The sequence below is a fragment of the Rhinolophus sinicus genome, chromosome 15 (genome assembly GCF_057876585.1).
Source record: "Rhinolophus sinicus isolate RSI-liver-muscle chromosome 15, RSI-T2T, whole genome shotgun sequence".
NCBI classification, from domain to species: domain Eukaryota; kingdom Metazoa; phylum Chordata; class Mammalia; order Chiroptera; family Rhinolophidae; genus Rhinolophus; species Rhinolophus sinicus.
The window spans coordinates 74,124,922-74,151,281 of record NC_142515.1 but is presented as its reverse complement, the minus strand read 5'-3'; the positions used below and the strand labels follow the sequence as shown (position 1 = coordinate 74,151,281).

The 26,360-nt window shown below is 44.6% G+C and overlaps 1 protein-coding gene across 1 annotated transcript in view; it reads right to left on the bottom strand.

The window, feature by feature from the left end:
* Positions 1-508: 508 nt before the first annotated feature.
* Positions 509-26,360, bottom strand: part of LOC148755222 (uncharacterized) — a 47,619-nt gene continuing 21,767 nt past the window's right edge. The window contains exons 2-5 of the mRNA XM_088792253.1: positions 19,220-19,396; positions 3,698-3,824; positions 2,478-2,658; positions 509-2,073 (exon numbers count right to left, since the gene is read on the bottom strand). Of these exons, the coding sequence (XP_088648379.1) occupies positions 657-2,073; positions 2,478-2,658; positions 3,698-3,824; positions 19,220-19,252 (1,758 nt within the window). The 5' untranslated portion in view covers positions 19,253-19,396 and the 3' untranslated portion in view covers positions 509-656. The remainder of the gene's footprint in view (positions 2,074-2,477; positions 2,659-3,697; positions 3,825-19,219; positions 19,397-26,360) is intronic.

The following is a 26,360-nucleotide window of genomic DNA, read 5'->3' as shown; positions in this document are numbered from 1 at the left end:
CTTACAACCCATGGTTTGAAAAGACACTAATGTAAATGAGTTTTATGTAACTGTACAATTATTTCAAATCTGAGATAATAAAATGTGTAGCAGAGATGAAGGGGACATAGAGGGACATTTATGGCCTCAAGCATTCGTATCAAAACATGAACTAGAAATTAGTATACTAATTCAGTGATCACTACTGACACATTACACAAAAATGAGACATTACACAAATCAAACCATATTTGTAACGTGTAAAAGATATCCATCCTGCTCTTAACTTTCAGGTACCACTTAAGTGAAAAATTTTCCACATTCTTTATATTCATGGATATCTCTCTGTTGTCTCTTAAGGTTCACAGTTTTAAGGAAGACTGCAAGTTTCCCAGTTCTTGTGTTCCGACATTTGCTGTTATGTGTCCTCCTAGGTGTGTGCAGGTTGTGGAACACCTAAAGCTTTTCCTCCGTGCTGACATTCATAAGTCTCTCCCCGTGGAGAGTTCCTCTATATTTTTGAAGGGAGAAATAATGACTGAAGGATTTCCCATATTTACTGCATTCATAAGGTTTCTCCCCATTGGGCATTCTCACATGTAGTTTAAGGGAACACTGACAATTTAAAGCTGCCCCACACTGCCGACATTCCCACATTCTCCCCCCACTGTGTGTTCTCACATGTTCTTTAAGGGAGTACTTAAAGCTGAGAGCTTGACCACATTGCTGACATTCATAGGGGTCTCCCTCCGGTGCCTTCCCAGATGTCTATAAAGGGATGATGGCGCACAGAAGGCTTTGTCACATTGCTGACATTCATAGGGTTTCTCCCCAGTGTGTATTCTCGAATGTGTTTTAAGGCTGCATCGCTGACTGAAGGCTTTCCCGCACTGCGCACATTCATAGGGTTTCTCCCAACTGTGTGTCCTCACATGCATTCGAAGGTTGGAAAGAAAACTGAAGGAATTCCCACACTGCTCACATTCATAGGGTTTCTCGCCAGTGTGTTTTCTCAAATGTGATTTAAGGCTCCATCGCTGACTGAAAGCTTTCCCGCACTGCTCACATTCATAGGGTTTCTCCCCAGTGTGTGTTCTCGCATGCATTCGAAGGGTGGATAGAACAGTGAAGGCCTTTCCACACTCCTTACATTCATAGGGTTTCTCCCCACTGTGAATTCTCACATGGCTTCTAAGAGAAGATGAAAAACTGAACGCCTTCCCACACACCTTACATTCATAGGGCTTCTCACCAGTGTGTGTTCTCAAATGTGATTTAAGGCTGCAGCGCTTACTGAAGGCTTTCCCGCACTGCTCACATTCATAGGGTTTCTCCCCAGAGTGTGTTATTTCATGTCTTCGAAGGGTGGACTGAAAACTGAACGCCTTTCCACACTCCTTACATTCATAGGATTTCACCCCACTGTGTGTTATCAAATGGCTTCGAAGAGAATATGAAAGGCTGAAGGCTTTCCCACACTCCTTACATTTGTAGGGTTTCTCCCCACTATGCGTTTTCACATGGTCTCGCAGGACTGTGGAAACCCTGAATCCTTTCCCACACTCTTTACACACATACGGCTTCTCTCCCGTGTGAATTCTAACATGTTCATGCAGGACTGAAGGAAACCTAAAGGCTTTGCCACAGTGGTCACATTCATAGCGTTTGTCTCCAATGTGCATCTTCACATGTGCTTGAAGGGAGGAGGAACTGAAAGCTTTTCCACATTTGCTACACTGGAAAAAAGATTTCTTACCACTGAGGTTCTTCACGTATTTCTTGCACACTCTCTCACTATCCTGAATTATACAGGGTTTCTCCACAAGGTCTGTTCCCACATGAGAGCTTAGGCGTGAGACACACCTGCCAGCTTGCCCACATTCCTCACACAGATGCAATGTAGACCCTGTTTGACATCTTTCCTGATTCTGAAGGAAAGAACATTCCAGGAGAACATTCCCAGACTGAGTACATTCATAGGGTTGAACTCTAGTTGGGCACTTCTCACGCACAGAAAGAGATGTAACGTCGTTCAGGGTATGTACACATCGATCACCTTGATTAGCTTCATAGAGCCTCTCCGGCAAAGGATTTCTGTTGAAAACATTAAACATACAATTAGGGATTAATGATTATAAGTGATTTCTTTATGAATGATTAATGATATAAATCATTACTTTAATTACATACTTACCATTTTCAATGAATGGATCTGTTTTTTGCAACGTATGCAGTTACATTGTGAAAAAAGTTTAAATTTGTGGCCAAGGGCGGAAATGGGACCACAACTTTCAGTGTTTCTTACATCTGGGGTTTCGTCACCTTGTTTCCATTGAATTATTTAGAGATACTCAATGTCTACCTCACGTTTATGGAAACGTCTTATAAAAATTATCTGGCTACTCCATTCTTCTGGATGATTTATATACTTCTTAAATTTTTCAATTAATTAGCAGTATACAGATATTATCCCCTTTGGTCCTGAGTGGGCCACTTACCTAAAAGGAGTCTCCTGGGTTAGCTGACGATTTCCATTATTATTCATCAACTTGTTTTCTCCAATAACTGATCGAGAATCAATTCTTAGAAATCTCACTGTTTTTCCTTCACTGGATATATTATTGTCCAAAAACATCCACTGAGAATGTGACTCACCAGTTTTAATTTGACTGTAATAATCTGCAACAATTGGGAGGATAACTTATTTTCATGGATATGAAATGGTGGACATAAGAAAAGAAATAACGTGTGTATTCTCATATACTGATATAAAATGCAAACAGATGCTGTAGGAATGAACCAACATGCAGGGAAATAAGAAAACTGACAACGTCAGCAATTGGGGACAGTGGCAGAAACAGGTAAAATTAGTCAAAACGGAAACTTGCTTTGTTAGGAAATACTTGAAAAGAGAGGGAGACTGATGTTCAGATAAATATTACCCAAGAATGCAAAGCAGGAAGGAAATGAGTGCTAAGCATGTGCCCAGGTGCTCCCTTTAGAAGAGGACCCATAGAAAGTCTATGTGTTTTAATTTAAATAACAACTCCAACAGGACAGCCTGAGAAATGAGAAATGTCATCTTTCTCAAACACAGGCTGAGTCATGTTTCTGATGCACATGGATAAACATCATTCCCTTATCTAGAATCTGTTGCTCTCCGAGGGTTGTCACTTCATCCAGTTCTCAGACACATATGGAGCCTTTTTCATGGTCCCCAGGAGCCAGTGGCTGATTGGATAGTGTGTGTTGTGCTTCCCTGATCCTGGAGAAAAGGTCCTCATGATGGAGGGTGGAGGGCAACAAATGTCCGTCCCATGAGATGGGCCATTACTGAGGTCTTTAAGACCATCGATGTTGGTCATGTGTGGGATTAATTGCAGGAAAATGATCATGCCAACTGTGTATTAAGCACAGTGTACCTTTCACAGGCACGGAAACCAAGCTGCTCTCAGAACCCAGCTCCACAGCAACTAGAGACTATGGTCTCACTTAAAATTAGGGAGCCTTAGACTTTTGTTCGAGATTAATAAAGTCAGTTTGATACATGAAACCTTGTTTTCATAAGAAAGCCCTTGACTTTAAGTTGCTCCATGAATGCTTCCAGTGCGTCTTTCCTTGTTCAACACATTCTCGTTACTTGGCATTCAAAGGAAAGAATAACTATAGAAAAGATTTGTTCTCTAAAAGATAGGAGAAGAAATAAATGAGTCCTCACCCACGGAGGCCAGGTTCCGGCAGGTCTCCAGCATCACTTCTCTGTAGAGCTTCCTCTGAGCACCATCCAGCAAAGCCCACTCTTCATGGGTGAAGTTCACAGCCACATCCGGAAAGACCACCGTGTCCTGAAACGTCCCACATGTTCTATTTCAACAAGGCTCCTCTTCACCAATGTGTGAGGAGGATGGGGGAGGCTGAGATGGACCTGGACGCAATTCCTAGGACTCCTGAGCTCATGTTTCCATGGGAAATGACAATGAACAAGTAAACCTACATAGGGAACACTTGGTGACAGTCAGTGCTTGGAACCACTGAAGTTCGACAACTGAAACATACTTCTCCTCAAATAATTATAATGATTTTTCCTGAGATGGAGCAGATTCTGGGGTTAAGGTAAAGAGTGAAAAATGAACTCGTCATTCAGATAACACAGCAATGGATACTTGGCTGACTCAGAAGTTTTGTCCACATCAGCTCCAAGACCTGCAACCAGAAAGTCAGGATGCTGTAAACACTGAGATTCCAGGGCTGCTGATTTGACAACTCTCGCCTTGGAAGTCGTCAGCGTCGAGGAGCCTGGTTGAGTCCTTTCATGTGTAAGAGGCAGAGACACGAACCCTCCTAGGATAAAGGGGACACTGTGGATACAGACACAGGCCAGGGCCTGGGCCTGGGCCTGGCACAACTGTTGGTAAAAGAAGTAGTTGATTCCTGAAGAATCTGCCAAGCCAGTAGAGACTCCAATACAAACTGAAGGCCTGGAATTTGAGAAAATGGCCTGACAAGAAATATCGATGAAGGATTTAATGGTAATGGAGATAAATGTGATGTTAAGAGAGAGAAAATATAAGTAATCAACAACTTTAGAGCAATATGGTGTGGCACCACATCCAAAGAAATAAATGCAAACAATTATGAAAATGATAGATTAAAAAAAGAAAGTTAAAATCTATAGAAAGAAATTGCCAAAACAGTTACACAAACAATGCTACTACAATGGTGGTTGCAAGGGCAGTTTAATAAGCCCACAATGCCTATGAATTTTTATTCTAAATGTATTTGGGGAGCTCATATGACAATACAAATAAAAGAAAACAATATAAAGACATATAATGTAATTGAATAAGGCGAACAGAATGTGAGTAGACATTTCCCAAAGAAAAAATACAAATGGCCAATAAGCATATGAAAGACATGAGTCATCAGGTGCAAATGAAACCAAAAAAAATTCCTGTTCACACCACTAGGATGGCTGTGCAGACAGACACATGTGCTGGCAAGGATGTGATGACGGTGGGACCCTGACATACAGCTGATGGGAAGTAACGTGGGGAAGCCACTTTGGAAGACAGCCGGGCGGGTCCTCAAAATGGTGAGCATGGTGACCCCGTAACACAGCAATTCCACTCCTAGGTGTCCACGTACCCAGGGGAAGGGAACAAACATCAACACAAAAACTAATGCACAGACAGGACAGCAGTATGATTCATAATAACCGAAAAGTGGAAACAACTCAAAAGGCCAACAGGTTTGGAGAAGCAAAATGTGGGACATTCCTGCAATAAAACACGTGTGGCAATAAGAGGAATGAAGTGATGGCTTTGACATGATATCAATTAACCTTAAGGACATTAACAGGCTTCACAACAAACACATATAGTGTAATATCACTTACATGAAATGCACAGAAAAAGCCCATCTGTAGAACGTAGATTAACACCATGCCTAGAACCCAGGGACAGGCACACGTATAAGAGTGCCAGTGCTTATAAGAGTCTGTGGGTGATGAAAATGTTTTAACATGAGAATATGAGGATGGGGGCGCAATGCTGCAAATATAATGAATGCCACTGGATTTTATACTTTCAACACTCAAGCTTCTGGTATTTAAAATATACCTGAAGTATAGGTGTTGGAAAATAAATTGGGCAGGTTAAAAATATATCCTTCTTACCCTAATGGCCATTTTATTCTAAAACAATAGATCTTGGGCAACAAGAGGAAAGAGTGGGGAAACATGAAATTACAGATGTTTCAGACATTAAGGAAGTTGACATTTTATAAACCACTTGTGGGAAGGCATTTTTTAGATTAGATGTAAAGTGCACTCTGACACTCAATTTTGACTGCGGGGCGGGGGTGGTAAGCACACCTCCACCAGGCAACTGTCAGAACAGAGCTCAGTGTCAAGAATTCAACTCCCTTTTCACGATCTACCGGACGATGGCATCAGACACCACAGGTTGAGGACTCAGTCCTAGGAGACGGCCACCCACCCCGCCCTCACTTCAGAGGCCACTCTCAAGGCCAGGTTGTCACCTGTACTTCTGACTGACCGCCTAGAAAGTAGAAGTTCTCAGGACACCCTCTCATTGAATTTGGTTAATTTGTTGGGCAGACTCACAGAACTCAGGGAAATGTGTTACTCACTAGGTCACCTGTTTAGTATAAAAGGTTAAGTCAGAAATAGGAGATGGAAGAGATGGGGGGACTAGGGAAGGGAAGGGGCCTGGAGCTTCTGTACCCTTTGCAGTGCCTCCTCTCCCCACATCTGCACGTGTTCACCAAACACGGAAGCTGTGCAGAACTTGTTTTGGGTTTTTATGGCGGTGCCACGACGTAGACATGAATGGTTACAATGGTTACATCACTGCGCATCAGTAATTGAACTCTAATCACATGTTCCAAACCTCTAATCACATGTTGGCTCCACTGACAACCAGCCCCATTCTCAGGGGCTTTCCAAAAGTCACCTCATTACCATAACAAAGGACACCTTTAGTACTGTCAATACTAAAAGAAATTCCAAGGGTTTTTGGAAGCTGTGAGCCAGAACTCTGGACCACAGCCAAATACAAATGAGTAATATTTTGGTTATCTGAATGATGAAATACATATATTTCTTATTCAAATGTCACAGGCCAACGGAGTCCTTATAGCAAAACAATCATACAGTGGGAAGATATTGACATTTCTAGAAGCTCATTCCATCATGACTGACTATCCAGTCTGTCATTGTAACACATGGAAATGTCTCCCAGGGTGACACTCAGATTTGCCACCTTCCCCTTGGTCTTGTCAGGTTCCAGAAGCAGCTGTGGTTCCAGCAACACACAGCTGCACCCTTTTGGGCATCTGATATAACTGAGCTAAGAGAGGATAGGCCTTCTTGCTCTGAGCCCCTTTCCAGGTGTTAGTGTAAAAGTGGGGTCCCATCATCACATAACCATTTATTCATCAATAACCCTCAGCTCCGAGTTTTCCTTTTTATTTATATCCAATCTCTCCCACCACTAGAGGTGACAATGACAGGGCTGCACAAACCGCAACCGTGATGCAGCACATTACACCAGGTAATATGGTGCTGAAATATTACAGCAGAGGCCCGACTCCTGACATATTTCCTGCCTCTCTCCAAATCCCAAGGAGGAGCGGGTTCCAACACCTGCTGGTCCTCACTAAGATATGTCCTAGGGTGCTTGGCTTTCAAAATCCACACCCAGACAAATTCATATTAAATGAAATGAGAGGATACCTATGCCAGGTCTCAGGCCAACATCAGGGTGAGTTCTCATGAAGAGACTGGCTCCATCTGTGATGTGATCTGTGCTCTGACTGGGAACAGTCTCAGATCCCCTCCCGCTATCCTACTTGGGCCACTTCAGGCAAACTGGTAACGAGCCCACAAGTGACACACGTCATGTGATCCCGAGATCGGGAAGGTCAAAGCTCACACCCCATCACCAGGCACAACAGAGTCCCTCAGCTCTCCCCGAGCCTCCTGCAAGAGCTCACAGCTGCCTCGATCTCCCCAGATTGAGAACTGTTTTCTTATCCTCTTGGTTCCTGTGGCATCGTCGTCTTGTCCAAACACATTTCCTATGAGGATCAGGGCGGATGCAGCCACAGAGGACAACCACAGAACACCAGGGCACACATGGAACATGGCTTTGGGGGAGGATGGACCCTGTGTGGGAAATGTTGAGAAGATGAGCTTACAACACCCAAAACACAAGATACGCAATACTGTGCTTAGAAGCACTTGTCGTATTAGTAAACCTTGAAGCCACCCATGTGTACAGTAGCGACAGAATCAATAAAAGAAAATGATCCAGTCCCACCAGAGGACACTAGGGAACAACACAAGTGAGAGAGCCACCATTGCATGGGAAGGTACAGAGCTGTGAATCACAGAAAACTGACACATAATTGAACATCTGGTGTGATGCCATCTGAACTCAAAAGAAAACATGCAGGAACAAATCTACTGATTTCGGGGAGCACACGTGTCATCCACCTGGGGAGCCCTGTGTGGGGTGTCTGGTGTGAGGCCTGGTCCAGGTCTGGCCTGGCTGTCCTTACAGGACGGTTACTTCAGGTTGTGTAGGTGGCTGTGCAGTTGCTTGTGCACTTTCTACATACACTGTATTGAACGGTTAACCACGATGAAACCAGTTATAATTTGTCACAATAGCACCTTAAAGGGAAAATGTCACAACACTTGAATAGATAAAGAACATGTGTGTCCTAGTCCATGGGCGTCCCCACAACATCCTTTATCAGCTGAGGAATGGGTGGGACCCTGCAGAGTCTGAGAAAGGACACGTGAGAAAGACATGTTCACTGACGAAAATCCCACAGTAGGTAAAACACGGAGGCCCGAACCTCTCTCCTCGTAGAGTCTACATCTGGAGTCACTGGAGACAAACACACAAGAATAATAACAGAAAAACAAGTTGCCCATATTCAAATCACAAAGAATTATTATGGAAGATCTGTAGAGAACAAGGACAGAATACAATTTTCAGTGAGTTTCCAGAATGCTATGACGCTATAAAAAGAAATCACAATTCATTTTCAATCACTACCCACAGCAGTTAAGAGAAATTTTTAAACATAACCTACACTATTAAAACCAGTTCTGATGAGAACCTCCAACTTATTCCAAATTTCTTTTTACTGTACCTTTCTGATGTAATACTATATGTGTTCGCCCTTGGATTTTGGCATAAGGTCCTAAAACCTCTGTAATTTTCTAAATGATAACAGCACTAACATCACTTTTTGTTCTAATGAGAGGACTCGGAGGGGCTGTCACCAGAAAACCCAAATATTAGAAGGATGGACTATTTGGACCTAATCACACCCCGTGGGGAGGGCACAGAGGTGGGAAATGGGTTAATATTAGGTTGGTGCAAAAGTAATTCTGGTTTCTGACCGTGAATTTTAAATCATTATAACTAGGCTCAAACACATCTTTATTAATAACAACCACTACAATCAACACATTTTTGCCAACAACAAATAACTTTCTTATTCCTGTAGCATAAAAATCCATGCTTCAAGATTCCACGAACTCTTGGAAAGCATTTTCTACATCCTGCTGGTTGTGGAAGCATTTTCCTTGCAAAAAGTTGCCGAGATGCTTGAAGAAGTGGTAGTCGGTTAGCAAGAGGTCAGGTGAATATGGCAGATGAGGCAAAACGTCGTAGCCCAATTCATTCTACTTTTGAAGCGTTTGTTGTGCAACGTGCGGTTGGACGTTGTCGTGAAGAATTGGGCCCTTTCTGTTGACCAATTCTGGCTGCAGGCGTTGCAGGTTTTGGTGCATCGCATCGATTTGCTGAGCGTACTTCTCAGATGTGGTTTCGCCATATTCTGAAAACTAGTGGATCAGACAAGCAGCAGACCACCAAACAGTGACCATGACCTTTTTTTGGTACAAATGTGGCTTTGGGAAGTGCTTTGGAGCTTTTTCTCGGTCCAACCACTGAGCTGGTCGGCGCTGGTTAGCGTAAAAAAAAAAATCAGTTTGTCGCACGTCACAATCCGATCAAAAAATGTTCGTTATTGTTACATAGAATAAGAGGACACTTCAAAATGCCAATTTTCTTGATTTTCACTCAGCTCATGAGGCACCCACCAATCGAGCTTTTCACCTTTCCAATTTCCTTCCAATGCTGAAAGACTGTAGCATGGACGATGTTGAGAGTTCATCGGCAACTTCTCGTGTAGTTGTAAGAGGATCAGCTTCGATGATTGTTCTCAATTGGTCGTTGTCAACTTCCCATGGCGGCCACTACACTCCTCGTCTTCAAGGCTCTAGACTCCTTTGCAGAACTTCTTGAACCAGCACTGCCAAATGTGTTGTTGATGTTGCGAGTTGTCTCTGCTATTTTATAACCCCTTTTGAACTCAAATAAGAAAATCACTCGAATTTGCTTTTTGTCTAACATCATTTCCATAGTCTAAAATAAATATAAAATAAGTGGCAAGTAATAAGTCATTAGCAAAAAAACATAAAGCGAGAAATGTGCATTAAAATGATGTATAACATAACCACATTTATTTAAGAATGTATTCCAATATCAAATGGCAAATTCCAACAATGCAAAAACTGCAATTTCATTTGCACCAACCTAGTAATTAATTAACCCCACTGATGAACTCTACTATCTAGTGTCAGAATTGACACAAACACTAGGACCCCTGGCTGGTGTCACAGCACTGCTTGCTGTGAGGAAACGCTCCATTATCTAGTGACCAAAGCTGTCAGAACTGAAGTTTCTACATGAAAGTAAAGGAGAAAGACACAGGAGGAGAATTCAAGGTTTCTCCAATTCAATGTCTAATGAAGGATACAGAACGATCACAATGAAAAATCATAAAACCTTATTGAAAGACATCAAGTTCACAGAAATAGAAAGATGGCACATGTTCTCTGACTGCAAGCTCAATGCCACCATGATATTAACTCTCCCAATTAATGCACAATTTTAATAGAATAACATTATGTTCAAAACCACCATGGGGTTATTTGATTTTCAATTTATGAAAAACTGCTACTTAAAAATAAAGAGAAAGCAAATGTCTAAGAATAGCCATGTTCTCTACAGAACCAGGTGGACAGACTTCAGTTACAAGAGTGATGGGGACAGCAGGCCGGCTCGGTGGCTCAGGCGGTTAGAGCTCCGTGCTCCTAACTCCGAAGGCTGCCGGTTCGATTCCCACATGGGCCAGTGGGCTTTCAACCACAAGGTTTCCAGTTCAATTCCTCGAGTCCCGCAAGGGATTGTGGGCAGTGCCCCCTGCAACTAAAATCGAACACAGCACCTTGAGCTGAGCTGCCGCTGAGCTCCCGGATGGCTCAGTTGGTTGGAGCGCGTCCTCTCAACCACAAGGTTGCTGGTTCGACTCCCGCAAGGGATGGTGGGCTGTGCCCCCTGCAACTAGCAACGGTAACTGGACCTGGAGCTGAGCTGCGCCCTCCACAACTAAGATTGAAAGGACAACAACTTGAAGCTGAACAGAACCCTCCACAACTAAGATTGAAAGGACAACAACTTGACTTGGAGAAAAGTCCTGGAAGTACACACTGTTCCCCAGTAAAGTCCTGTTCCCCTTCCCCAATAAAAAAAAAAAAGAAAAAGAAAAAAAAAAGAGTGACGGGGACAGCTCAGCACAGCAGGAGGAGGGACCCATGGATAAGACTAGGAGTCTGTGACATGGGACCCTTTGTGGGGCCTGAATCTCTGCCAGAGCAGGCATTGCTCTGGGGTGGGGATGGTGGACACTGTAACACATGGGGGATGAGGAACGGTTAGTGACAGGGGACAGTGAATGTCCCTGTCATCGACTTCATGTAAAATAACCAACCTGATGCAGACTTAAATGTAGAACACTTTCAGAACCAGCTGGAGTTGAGTGTCCTATGACTTCCCAGTACAGAGTTTTCTTATAGAAGGAAAAAAAGAATAAGCTCCAAAGGACAAGGACGGATAAAGTATTAAGAGTCCATTCACCAGCAGAGTAAAGAGAGTGAAAAGACAACCACACTGCAGAGAAAATGTGCACAGTGTCTACACATGAAAATGGACCCCTGCCCCAAGTACCTCAGAAAACACCAGAAACCAGTAAACACACAAGTGATCAAAGGCGACCAAAACTATTTCAAAGATGAAACATCACATCTAGGTCACATATCAGAAGGACAAAAATAAAGTTTGTGATTTAGATCCTGGCAATTATGTGATAGAATGAATACCTAGGAAGGAAAGGTATTTGGGGGGAGTCAATTCACACCTTCCACAATTATTTCCTAGTAAATTTAAATTTGTCCATAATCTACAAACCCACAATTTGCCTCTTTACTGCAGAAACTTAAGATGCAATTTGCACTTGGAGACAAACCCCAGAACCCCTGTTGTTGTTTTTTTTTAATTTCCTCATAAATTTGTATTTTATTTTATTTTCCCCCCTTTCTTCCACCTCGCCCTCCCACTCGGATTCAAGCCATTGTTTCTCAGTCTAGTTGTGTAGGACACAGCTCCCTGGCCCATGCTGGTGTTATGAACCTTGCACTGTGCTCCCCCGACCCCCACCCCAGCTGAGATAGTCGGTCGATGGTCGGCCGCTCACAGCAGCTCTCGCCGGATGCCCGCTGTTCACGATGGCTGCTGGCCACCGCCACTCATGGAAGCACATGGTAGCCCAGAATCTCACGCCAACCTCTGCTACTCACTGCAGCTCAGCTCCAGGGACAGACCTTGTTCACAATCTTAGCTGTAGAGGGCGCAGCTCACTGGCCCATGTGGGAATCATACCGGTGACCTCGGCATTAGGAACACAGCGCTCCAACCACCTGAGCCACTGGGCCGGTCGCAGAATGCATTTTAGCCTTGTTAATGTGAAACACACTTGACAGCACCCATGGCACACAGTACTGAATGGGTGAGTAAACGGGGACTGAGCCTGAGACATCAACATCAGCACGTGTGACACAGACGGGGGCTGAGAATCACAGAGAAGCCTCTGTGTGACAATACTGGTGTACTGATGGTAATAGTCACTCACTGGAAATGTAAGAGGCAAAATCAAACCACACACTGCTGGGTGATGAATGATAAGTGACAAAGGTATGAAGAGTAACAGAGCAGGGACAGCGGTGGCCGCGAGAGGGAGACAAGACATTGCAGAAGCACCCGGAAGACAGGGATGCGAACAACTGCCCAGGGCCTAGTTGTTCACCTGGGCAGTGAGGCCACAGGTGTTCATATTATTATTATTACTATTATTATTATTAAATCTGAATGCAAAAATGAACCATCCGGTTGGAAACAGCTTCAGAGGGGGCAAACTGCCCAGCCCATGTGCAGGTGGGTCCCCCTTCCGAGGCTCTGTAGCTTCTCTCAGCATCACCAGCTCCTTCTGGGTGATTCTGAAGGTTGGAGGCCACCTGCACCTGCCTTCAACTCCCACACAGGACCTGCTTTGGGTACAGCTTCTCCCCACCCAAGTGATGCACCTGCTTAAGCACTGGGGGTCACAAAGGTAGCACAAGGGACCCGCAGAATCACCAGTTCCACCTGTGTTCAAAGTTGACGAAAAAACATTCAGCCTACGAGAAAGCTTACAGGAGTTTACTTGAGCCAAACTGACGACAATTGCTGGGAAGCAAAATCTCAACAGGTAGAGAAACTGCTCCGTAAAATGGCAGATTGCAGCTTATTTTATATGTAGAATCAGAGGAAGGAGGGTTACATAAAATCCACTATTGGTAGATTAAGGCAGTGGGAGAAAGGAAAGCAGGGAAATCTCTGGGATTGTATAAAAGTAAATTGAAGAGACAGGTAATAATTTTACACAGATAAGTACATTACATTTAATAATTCAATTTTACAGCACATAGAGATGGTAATCAGGAGACTAGAATAATAATGAGGAATTCTATAGCTTCCAGCTCTGGTCCAGAAAAAGGGATTACTGACATTCCAAGGGCATGTTATTCTCAAAAAGACAATAGACAGGCTCACTTAAGATATAGACTGACCTTTGTCAAGGAAGCTACAGACTAAAGATGTGACTTCCTGCCATGGCCCACTTTGGTTAGGAATTTTTATGTTCATACCATCTTATGTGGTTATTTTCAGTCTCTTGAGCTTGTCAGGTTTAACATGTGGCCCCCTTTTCCATCCACAAAGGATAAAGTGGGGGAAGCCATTCTAGGGCACCTTTATGGTTTAAAAGAATAGGAAACTGCTTAGCTCTTTCAGAAAACAGGTGTCAGTTCAGTACTAACTTCAGGTAAGGAACTGTAAATCAACTAATCAGAATTGAACACAAGTCAGTTTCCCAAGTCCCATTTAGTGAGATCTGCATAAACCTGTGAGGCCCAGTTATTAGCAGGAAGTGGGACAGGATCACAGGCTCACACACTCTGAACCCTGCATCTGAGTCGCTATGGTTTTTATCAATGTTTTAATCCTAAACTCAATCCTCCTCCCATGAAAGTGTGGAACTGCTGTGTGCAAGTCTCCCAATTCTAATGGAAAAATATGGTATTTTCTGTATCGGAGACAGTTTTCCACAGCTCCACCTGTGGTTCAGACTCAGAATAACAAAAGTGAGAAGAGCAAAGACCCAGGACTGTTACTCTTAAGACAGGGAGATTGTAATGGTGGCACTATACCGTGTTTCCCCGAAAATTAACCCCAGTTAAGACCGTCAGCCAGACAGACCCATTTAGTACGTTATGACGATGTTCCAGAAGAAGATAACATGACTGTATTTTAATAAATGTAGATAGCTGTACATGAAAACATAAGACATCCCCTAAAAATAAGCCCTAAAGGAGCCAAAATTAATATAAGAGCTGGTCTTATTTTCGGGGAAACACGGTACATGTTCTCTTTTGTTCAAGGATCTTTGATATAATTTGATTTAATAAGTGTAACTTATGTGTTTTTTTAGATTTTTATTGAGGAAGGGGAACAGGACTTTATTGGGGAACAATGTGTATTTCGAGGACCTTTTTTTTCCCCAAAGTCAAGTTGTCCTTTCAATCTTAGTTGTGGAGGGTGCCGTTCAGGTTCAAGTTGTTGTCCTTTCAGTCTTAGTTGTGGAGGGCGCAGCTCAGCTTCAGGTCCAGTTGCCATTGCTAGTTGCAGGGGGCGGAGCCCACCATCCCTTGTGGGAGTCGAACCGGCAACCTTATGGTTGAGAGGACATGCTCCAACCAACTGAGCCATCCGGGAGCTCAGCGGCAGCTCAGCTCAAGGTGCCGTGTGTTGTCAACCTTAGTTGCAGGGAGCGCTCCATCCCTTGTGGAACTCGAGGAGTTGAACCGGCAATCTTGCTGTTGAGAGCCCACTAGCCCATTTGGGAATCGAACCGGCAGCCTTCGGAGTTAGGAGCATGGAGCTCCAACCACCTAAGCCACAGGGCGACACCAAATGTTGGGACTTTTTGAAAGCTTTTCTTTCTCCACTTCCTTTAAGGCAGGCCTTAAGGATTCTGCTTGCTCTACATTTACTATGCATAGTGGCTTCAAGTTTCTATTTACTTCACCCTAGGGCTGGTCAGTGACTTGGGACAAGTTTTGCATCTGTATGGGATCCACTCCTGGCTCCAACTAAAATCTACATAACACAGGCAAAGGTTGCAAATAACCACTTCAACTGCACCTTCCGCCACCCCAATGGACAAAGCTGACCTCAACAGAAAATTCCACCAGAGGCCGAAGCAATTTACATCCTGGTTAGAAAATATAAACTTGAGACCAAACGCAGACTCGAGGCATTGGTTGCAGTAGTCTCCAGCAGGCTGCCCAGCCGGCCCTCCTCTTACTTTAATAAATCTTCTTTCTACAACCCGCGAGCGAACAGCCAAAACAATTACCACCCTCACTAAGAAGTAGACAAAAAGAATCCAGTCGTTTTACATCAGCCGAAACCGGAGCCCGGAATGAGGGAAAGTCATCAAAGCTGAGCTGGACACAGGGAGGCCGCTCACAGGTGTCAGGTGACAATGCTGAATCCTCTGAGCCCTGTGCTCCTGGAATCACTGATGTGGGTGAAATGCCCCTCCCTTTTGTTCTAGAAAAGGGAACTCTGCAGGAACCCCACTTCCCATTCAATTCAGGTAAGACTCACAGCTGCCTCCACTGTTTACCAAGGACAAGGCCAGGGCCTACCCACTGCCCCTCCCCCATCACTTCTGTGCTTCCTCTGACGAGGTGAACTGCATGTCTGCAGTGACCAGAGCAAATGCTTGTTGAACAAATGTTGCTTCAGCTTCTTTACTAACCCCACAGTCCTGAACTTTGGCCCACGTTCACCCAGCCCCTGAGAACAAGGTGGCCTCGGGGCCTGCCATCCCAACCCCACCTGGTCGGTCCTTCCAGTTTTGTTGACTCCTGTCTCTCAAAGGAAATACCTTGCTGCCCAGTTCTTGAGACCCTTGCAGTAATTCCTTTAAATGAAAGTCTCACGGAAGTTGGAATTTTCATAATCCACGGGCTTGACCAAGTGATCACAATACCGCATTTTTAAATCTAAGCTTTCCTCAGCCTTCTGTCCTCCCTGCCAGCCCCAGGTCTGAACAAGCACTGAGATGCACCAGACCCTGCTGACCAGAGGTGAGAACCTGCTCAGCACACGGGCGATGGTCCCTGTCAACCGCCTCCCTGTTCACCCTCCTACCCAGAAAAGCCCTTTTCTGTCTGATCTCTGTGGACCGAAAAGGGGCCACATATTAAGGGGCCACAAGCTCAGGAGACTGAAAATAACCACATAAGATGGCGTGAGCATAAAAAAGGCCTAATTCAGTGGGCCATGGTGGGAAGTCACATCTTTAGCTCCCTTCATAAAGTTAATCTGTGCCTCTAAGGGGGCCTGTCTATCGTGTTTTTGCACCTAAGATGACATCCTTGGAATGTCAGTAATCCCTTCGGCCCCCCATCCCCACCAGAACAGGAAAGTACAGAATCCCTCATTATGAATCTCGTCTCTTGACTAACATCTCTATGAGAACTAGTACCTATCCTATACCACCTACGTGAAAGAAGTACCAATCTCTCCAATTTATTTTTATCCAATTCCACAGATTGCCCGCTTTGCGTTCTCCCACCCCCTTAATCTATCACCAATGGATTTCATGTAACCCTCCTCCTTTGATTCTATGTATTAAATAAGCTGCAAACCACCATTTCGCAGAGCATTTTCTCAATCCGTTGAGATTTTTCTTCCCCAGCAATTGTCAGTTTGGCTCAAATAAACTCTCGTAAGCTTTCTCTTAGGCTGTTTTTCGTCCACATTTCAGACACGGACACAGTTCTGAGATCAGACCTTGTCCCTACACCGCCCCCACCAGTCCCGGGCCACCGCATCCGGCGGTGGTCCCACCACCCCTCCAACCCACAACCAAGCCGCAGACTTGGGTCAGCACCCCCAACTCCCACGGAGCGACGGGACGGGGCAGCGGAACCTCGCCGAGCAAGGAGACTCGGGTCGGAACCCCCTAGACACACACATGGGGACGGGATCCCACCCTGAGGTCGAAGGGGGCATCTCAGGTCAGACCCGTGAGGCGCTGGGAGATCCCACCCGTGTCAGCTTCCAGTCTGTTTTGAAAGCAGCCCCTACCCATCTGGAGCCATGGCCGACCGCGCGCGCACTCACCATCTCCACGCGCCACTCCAGGCTCTCCGCGTCCTACTTTCTGCCCCTCCAGCCCGGTAGCTGAGAGCACAGGAAGTAGAGACCGGGAACGGCGCCGGTATGGGAAAGAACAAGATCTGTGGCTCCGAAACGAACGACCTCAGAGCGCACAATGCACCCGCCCCATCAATATGACTGGACGGCGCACTAAGAACCCGATCTCTGATTAGACGGAAGACACGTCACTCGCCCAGCCGGAGAGTCTCATTGGACAAGAGCTCGGCACGCACAGGGCCCTGATTGGACAGACTTCAAGCTTCTTCTTGAACACTTGGGTTGGTAGTTCCCTGGTAACCCGCCCAGTATTCATGATCTGTCTCGGGTCTCCACCCAGTATTACCTGATTGAACAGAAGTGCAGTCCCATGGGTCCTGAATGAAGGGCAGACAGTGAGTTCACTTGGAGGAATGCTGCAGAAAATCCTTTTCTGATCATTAGCCTTTCTCTGCCCCACCTTTTCTGGAGACCAGTATAGACCAGTAAGGAGGGTGCAGAAAAAAACGAGCTTAGTGTAGGGTTGACCAGGCATCAACCCACAGGCCAGTCGTCCCTGCTGAGTCTTGCTCCTGAACTAGGAGGTCCCTACTTAGTATTCCCACAAATCACCTCTTTTCACCGAATGGACAGAAGGCCTGGTGACATACAAGGTCAGGTGTGGGCTGGTGGTATGGTCACCGTGGATCCGTTCCCTTTAGAAACATTCACTGATGAGACAAGTAAAGAGTTAACAGGAGCGAGTTTGTGAGTTATCAGGAAAGAGCTTAAAAATTAACCACTTGGCTCTGAATCTCCTGGCTAGCACTGCACCTGCAGGCTGCCAAGCATCTTACATCCATCATAGGTGGGAACAGAACAGTTCCCAATTGCAACCGCAACACCCTGCAGCAGACATCCACCATAGATTGGAAGAGGACAGTTCCCAGGACACGACAATTGTAATGCAGCCCCCCTGCATGCTGACAAGCACCCTACATCCTGAATGGGAAAATATAAACCCCAGCCCTCCTTCTCATCAGCACAGCCATCTCCATGAGACTTTGCCCTGGCAGATTTCTCCTGCCAGTGTCTCTCTTACCCTACGGTCTGAGCAGCTCTTTCTATCAGGCTTCTCTGGCAAAACCCCTTTTGCCAGTTCCAAACAGAACTCTCTTTCTCTGCTGACTTTTCAATAAAGCTCTCTTGCTCTCCCACGTTGTAGATTCTCGTGAATTCTTGTCACGCACTGCTAACGACAAGTGGTTAATTCTAGGCCAAGACACTTGACAGTGACCTAAGTATGTGTAACGATGGTTTGGTTTTAATCTATGATCTTTGACGTCTGGAGGGTCAGTCCTACATCTATACCCCCACCTAGGTGCTTACGGTAAGCATCCACAGTGCTCTGTGGACAGTGGGAACCCTCGCCCCCGCCTGCACGAGACTCCTCTCAGCACAGACACAGTTGTGAGAGGCTAGAATTTTCGGGGGTGCATTTTGCTGCAAGGAAATTTGTCAGATCATGTTTCAGTCAGTCCCCAGAAAATGTCAATATATGACAGGCTGCATTTCCTTATTTACATTGTAGTGTTGTTCTACAGCTTTGTGACTATACAAACACCAGAGTTTTACATGTGAAACTGTGAAGCGTATTTCCACTTTTACAAACAAATTTATAGGACAGAATACCATGACACCCCTACCTCCTGGCCATCACTAAGATACTTTCTGTTGCTATGGATTTGCCTTGTCAACTGAACAATAACATCGACTAGGTAGTCCGTCACCAAAAGGCTTTCTTAGGGAAAAGGGAAAAGTCCTGCAGCAGCATGAGAACATGCAGCCCCAGCGAGCCACGTGCACATTCTGCCTTACGCCAAGATGGTGGCTATATATGTACATATGTGGCAGGGAGACAGGAAGTTAGAGCCATAGAGTTTTATGAATAGGAAGTTAGGGCCATACAATTCAAGGAGCCCAGCTCTATCCACACACCTCCTAGCCTGATTAATTTCAGTAATTTCCAAGTTCACGTTTCTCATTCCCACCTTCTGATCAAGATCCTTCTCCAAAAGCATCATTGATCAACAGTCGGTTCTTCTGTCTTCACTCTTTTTATCCCTCGATGTCAGGAAGGACTTCTGGGTGTCATCTCTCACATCACAAGGAAAGTGTGTGGCTGGGGAACAGCTCGTGTCCAGGGTCAACAGACAGCAGGTGCAGAGCTTAATAACAATAAGAATTTAAAACAGGATTAGAACAACATAACATAGTCTATTTGACAGATTTATCCCAAAAGTTCAAGCCTGTGGATAATGAAACAAAGACCGTTATTATCTTAGTAGATCAAAGTTCTGGATAACAGGTTCAACGATCACAAAGGTTCCCCCTCTTTCACAGTAGCATAGTAAATGCGAACGATGGCACATTCCTTCCATGGAAAAGAGAAAGATGAAGTAAGAATCAGTAGTAAGAAGAGCTGTGCAGGGGGATTCAGTCGTGTGGCAATTTATTTCCTTCAGAGGCCACCTGCTTTAATTTTTGACAGGTGTAGTTTCAGATCATCACACAGTGTGCAGTTCCAATCAGGTGTCACCTTCTTTAGGTGACAAGTATATCCAAGAGTTACTCCCTGCAGTTTAGCAGCACAGGGGTTAGTCAAGGATATCTAGTTGTTGCGACCTGCACAACACAAGCCGTGGGAAGGCGAGGGAGGCGGCGAGGGTTGTCGTGCAGGGAGTCCGGCAGGGTCTCTGGTCCCGCTCCCCTCATAACGCAGGATATGGTGAGGCCAAAAAGGAACACCCACGGAGCCATAGGTAGGGGAGTCATACCACTATATTCTCTCTGGCGGCACTATACTCTCACTGGAGGCTGGATCCACACTGTCCGCAAACCGCCATCCACACTTGCCAGCCCAGCCACCATCTTCTCGCTAGCCCCCATTCTTTCTCTCTCTCCCTCTCTCTGCTAGCGTAGCCACAGCGGTTATATTAGTGGCCAATGGCTCACTGGTTACAGCTGACGGCCAACTAGCCACAGCTGATGGCCATGCAATCACAGTTGGCCATTTACTACCTGAGCCAACACCTTTCTATGTGAGGCCGAGAGCCTGGAAACTTCTTTCTGGGGCTCTGCCCCCACAAGGGTTAAACTATAATAAAGAGACAGAGACTCATACACAGTTAAATCACAGAGGACCAAGGGACTCGCAGCCTCAAGAGACCGAATAGAGTTGACAGGGGTATTTATTGATTACAAACAAAGGAATCACGTGATTTTAGGCACGGCCTGTGAAACTCTTGCAAAATTTAAAAAATGCTTTTTGAGCCCAATTGTAGGTCCCACAGCAACCGAAGTATATAGTCTATCTAAGGTGTGGTATGCACCTCCCGGAGGGGAGAAAGTCTCCCTCGATGAGCCATTCCATGAGCTGAGCAGTGAGGGCGAGATCTTATCGCTCTAATGGACTTCTCTCACAATTAGCTGAGAGGGAGCAGCAAGAGTCAGCAGCTGCTTTTCTCAAGCAAGGGGGAAGGGAGACAAGGCTCCTTTCCATTTATTTTACAGCAGCTCATCAGGGGTCTCAACGGGCCCAGTCTGGCTTGAGTTGTTCCTTCCTTAAGGAATCTTACTGGTCTTTGACTGCGAACCCTTCTTTCTGGAGACCAGGTGGGGGGACACAAGTCATAAAACTCTAATCCCAAAGAGGCACAGTTCCACAATCCTTCCTTTCTTAGGGAATGGCAGGAGGGGACAAACGGTTAGGCTGTTGTGCGACCACCACATCTAGTAAAGGCCCTTCCAATGAGGTTGGAGGGAGACTTTTTGAGGTGTCTTTCCAGGTGTGGGGGCAGAGCCCCAGAAAGCAGTTTCCAGGCTCTCCGCCTCACATAGACAGGTGCCGGCTCAGGTAGTAAATGGCCAACTGTGATTGCATGGCCATCAGCTGTGGCTAGTTGGCCGTCAGCTGTAACCAGTGAGCCATTGGCCACTAATATAACTGCTGTGGCTACGCTAGAGAGAGAGAGAAAAATGGGGGCTAGCAAGAAGATGGCGACTGGGCTGGCAAGTGTGGATGGCGGTTTGCGGACAGTGTGGATCCAGCCTCCAGTGAGAGTACAGTGCCGCCAGAGAGAATATAGTGGTATGACTCCCCTACCTATGGCTCCGTGGGTGTTCCTTTTTGGCCTCACCATATCCTGCGTTCTTGTATGGGGAGCGGGAGCAGAGACCCCGCAGGCCGTCCCACATGACAAATGGCGCAGCGAGCAGGGTCTCCTGCACGACACCAGTAAAGAAAATCTCCAGGTTGTGGAGTGTGGATTGTGAGTTTTTCATTTCCCTGAAGTGCACTGTGAAAAGAGATTGTTGTACCCAATCATGATTTTGTCAAGAGAAGCAATGAAGCCTTTACAATATTGAAGTATGTCCCTTTTACCAACTGTGAATGATAAGAGCCAGGAGCCAAATGCATCTGGTGGACTGTAATTAGCTCGATAGGTGAAAGCTGGAGTCCGAAAAGGGTAGACCTGAGATCTAAAAGGATTAATGCCAGTGCTTTTGGCCAAGGTGTTTGAAGAGTTTCTACAATTTTTGCCAATTGAATTTTAATAATACCATTAGCTCATTGAACTAAACCTGAAGATTGAGGATGGTAAAGCACAGTGAAAATGTTGTAGAACTGGCCAAATAGCACAGACTTGCTTTAGCACCTGACCGGTGAAATGGGTTGCTCAGTCACTGTGGTCTTGGAGAGGAGTTCACCAAGCGGGAATAATCTTCTCTAACAGGACTTTAGCCACTGTAGCTGCATTAGCTTGTCTACGAGGGAAGCTTCAGTCCAGTGAGAATACATACACATCATAACAAAAACGTATTTGTAACCATGAGATGGGGGAAACTTTATGAAATCTATTTGCCAGACCTCAAAAGGCCCATTCAGCAATTTAAATTGTGCAGGGACAGTGTGAACAGGCTTCCCTGGGTTATACTTTCGACAGGTGGGACATGTAAGGTGGGCACTGTTTGCATCCTTGTTAATATCTCCCCACCAATCTTGGTCCATGAATGCTACCATTTTGTCAGGGGACCAGTGGTTTAATGCATATAGCTAGGAGTGGGAATTTTAGAGTTTCTGGTAGCATTGGGTTACTTGGTCCAAACCAGAGCTTATTTCCTTACCAAAGCAGCAATTGTTGGATTTCCAATCTTGTTTTTCTTCTTCTGAAGCCAATTATTGGTCTTTTTTGGCCAGTTTTTCTAAGTTAGCAATTGGAGGAACATCTCTTTGAATCATGACAGAGATGTGACAGCTACTGATGCCTTAAAGGGTAGCCTTCATAGCAGAAATATCTGCAAGGTGATTTCCTTTAGCTTGCCGGGGTCAAGTTTAGAATGTCCTAGAATCTTAATAACAGCTAAAGCATCAGAGAAAACCATAGTGTCCAATATCCCCGAACATGGGGACATTAGTAATTTGATCTCCATTGGAGGGAAGGAAACCACAGTGTTCCATACATAAAAAGTTTCCATATACGAAGTCATGAACTACTCCAAAGGCGTATCTCCTGTCAGTATAAATGCTGATAGTTATCCCCTTGGCTAAAATACAAGCTGCAGTGAGGGGGTATCATTCAGCCTGCTGTGCTGAAGTGGCCAGAGGCAAAGGTGCTGCCTCCATGAGGAGTTACGACAGAATAACCAGCTCATTACTTACCATTTCCATTTTGTTAAGTATGGACCATCTGTAAACTAAGAAAGATCAGCTTTACCTAGAGGAGTCTCCTGCAAATCGTCACAAGAAGTCAGGACGTGATCTGTGAGTGTCAGACAGTCATGAGGGGCTTCCTCACTCTAAGAACAGAGAAAAGTAGCTGGGTGAAGGTTATTACAACATGAAAGGGTTATATGAAAAGTGGTTAGCAGATGCATTTCATAGGAAGTTAGGGGACTGAAAGATGCTGGGTGTGATGAGAAAACAGGAAAGCTTGTAATATATGAGTCACAACCATGGTTAGATGGGATCTAACCACGACACCTTCTCTGTGGCTTTAACCAAAAGGGCAGTAGCCGCAATGGTTCTAAGGCAAAGGGGGGAGGGGTATCCCCGAGCCACAGGGTCCAGTTGTTGACTCTAGTGTGCTGGGGTCCATGTTGATCCCTTGTTTTTGAATGAGCACCCCAGGGGCATGTCCTTTTCATTCACAAAAAGGACAAAGGGAATCTGATAGTTAGGATGCCCAAGAGAAGGTGTTTATTAAATTCTCCTTTAAGGCTTTAAAATCTGTCATCCTGTCCTTTCCATGAAATTGCGTCAGGACTGTCATTCTTTAGTAGGACATACAAAGGTTTTGCCGCTAGAGAGATCTGGCATCCAATTTCAGCAATAGCCTATTAGACCAAGAAAACCTTGCAATTGGTGCTTAGGTTCGGGCGTTGGGAGACTTAGGAATTGCTTCATGTAGTTTTCGAGCAAGTTCCCTGCCTTCCTCCCAATAATTGGAGGTCTGCTTTTCTTAAACGTCTATCAGGATACTCCCATCTGGCAATCCTCATCCAATGTCAAGGTTGGCCTTCACCAACTAACATATTCATTAGCTGATACAAATTCGAAAACCCAGGCGGATGGGCCTGAATAGTAATATCAATTTCCTCAGCAAATTTATTACTGTCCTCAGTTACCTTAGGGAATTTCTTTACATTGGCTCGTTTAACTCAGCTTGAGTCCAGGGAATATAGGAGACGTGGGGCTCATTAGGATCTCCAGAAGGCTTTAATTTTAAATGGGAAAGTACTAACATGTTCTGAGGAAGGAGAAAAAGGAGAAGATTCAAGAGAAGGTGCCTCTGGGGGATGAGCTGAAAGTGGAGTGAGAGACAAGAGGAGAGGGAGGTGGAGCTTGAGATAAAGGAGAAGTGGGGGCAAGGGAAGGCAGTGCTGGAGAGGAAGTGCAAGAGGTTTCGGTGCCGTTTTGTCTCCTTTTGAATTTTCGCAGCCCTTGTGAATGTTGAGACTTTATTTGGTAAATGGGCAACTTTAGGTTCATAGTCTTGTTTGGAAGCCTCAATGTGCTACTCAAAATAGGCATTCCATTTCTCTTTCTTAATCACACCACTGTTATTATCCAATTTAGTTTTAAGAATATCAAGTTTGGGAATTTCCAAAGTTCCCCAAAGTAGCCACGATTTTCTACATTACTCTTAGTGAGATCTGTTAAATACGTGCAGAAAAATTTCCCACAGGTTTTATATATATATTCAGCCTATGTCTCCGTTGGAGAGACAGTTTTAGAGGCTTAGACAGCAGAGATCCCATTTTCAATACTGGGCCCTAAACACTTCACAACTCGAGCAACCTGCAGGTCTCCAGCTCACCTCGCTCTGGAACAGTCTGATCACTGAGAACCAGGCCAAAGGCTGAAAGCCATTTCCAGGGAAATAACCAACTCTCAGGGAGTTAAGTTATAGGCTGCGCTGGGTGACACTCTTCTCACTTTCTCAGTGAGACGGCACAGTCTAATACTGGCAAAACTGTCCAATTTCAGTAGAAATAATGTCTATCCCCAAAAGGACATTAGGGGAAGGCCACTTTTTGTCTCAAAGGACAGCTTGCTTTCTGAAGAATTCAAGCCGACATACCACAATGGATACTCAGACAACATAGACAAATAGGCCTTTAACGCATTCACACAGACACACACACATTTTATTTCAACAATTCCCAAATAAAACCCAGAGAGCGACAAATGCAAAAGCATTGGCTCAGATCCAAGAGAGAACTCACCAGAGGCTTCTAAGTCGGGGAGTAAATAAAGCATCGACCACAATTGGCCCTGTGAGGCACCAAAGCTGGTTTGTTCACCGTTCAGAAGCCACTAGAGTTTTTTCTTCTCTGGACTGCAGACAAGACCCCAAAATGTTGGCAGAACAAAAACAATTTTATAAGTAGTTGGCGAAAAAGAGGGTTTATTTAGGAAAAAGCAAAACAACTGCAGTAGTGTGAGAACACCTACATTTGGCTGGCCATCCCCGTGCAGCGTTCCACCCTTCAAATGTTCATGAAAAAATTAGCTAAAGGAATTTATTACCACCAAGTGAGTATTGCAGGAAATGTTAAAAGAATAAAGACCAGAAATATGAATACTAAAATGGCAATAACTATGTACCTATCAATAATCACTTTAAATATAAATGGATTAAATGCTCCAGTCAGAAGATATAGGGGGGCTGAATGGATAAGAAAATAAGATCCATGCATATGCTGTTCACAAGAAACCCACTTCAAATCAAAAGACACATACCGACTGAAAGTAAAAGGATGGAATAAGGTATTTCATGCAAATGGGAACAACAAAAAAGCTAGAGTAGCAATACTTATATTGGACAAAATAGACTTTAAAACAAAGGCAGTAATAAAAGACAAAGAAGGGCACTGTATAAAACTAAACAGATCAATCCAACAAGAGGACATAACCCTAGTAAACATCTATGCACCCACCACAGCTGCAACTAAATATATAAAACAGATGTTGAACAACATAAAGAGAGAAATCAACAGGAACAATCATAGCAGCAGACTTCGACACTCCACTGACACCAATGTACAGATCCTCCAGACAGAAAATCAATATGGAAACAGTGGCCTTAAGGATTAAATCAATGGTTTTAGAGCGTTTTGCCCCAAAGCAGCAGAATACACATTCCTTTTAAGTGCACATGGTACATTTTCCAAGATAGACCTCAATGCGAGGCCACAAAACAAGTCCCAATAAATAAGAAGACTGAAGTCATATCAAGCATCTTCTCTGACCACAGTACTATAAAACTAGAAATCAATTACAAAAAATAAACTGGAAAACACACAAACACATGGAGAGTGAATAACCTGCTACTGAATAATGAATGGGTCAACAATGAGATCAAGGAAGAAATCAAAACATACCTTGAGACAACAAAAATGAAAACACAATGACCCAAAATCTATGGGATGCAGCGAAAACAGTCCTAAGAGGGAAATTCATAGCAATGGAGGCCTACTTAAAGAAACAAGAAAAATCTCAAATCAACAGTTATCTTTACACCTAAGGGAACTGGAAAAATAACAGTAAAATAAGACTACAGTGAGTACAAGGAAGGAAATAATAAAGATCAGATGGAAATAAATGAAATAGAGACCAAAAGAACAATG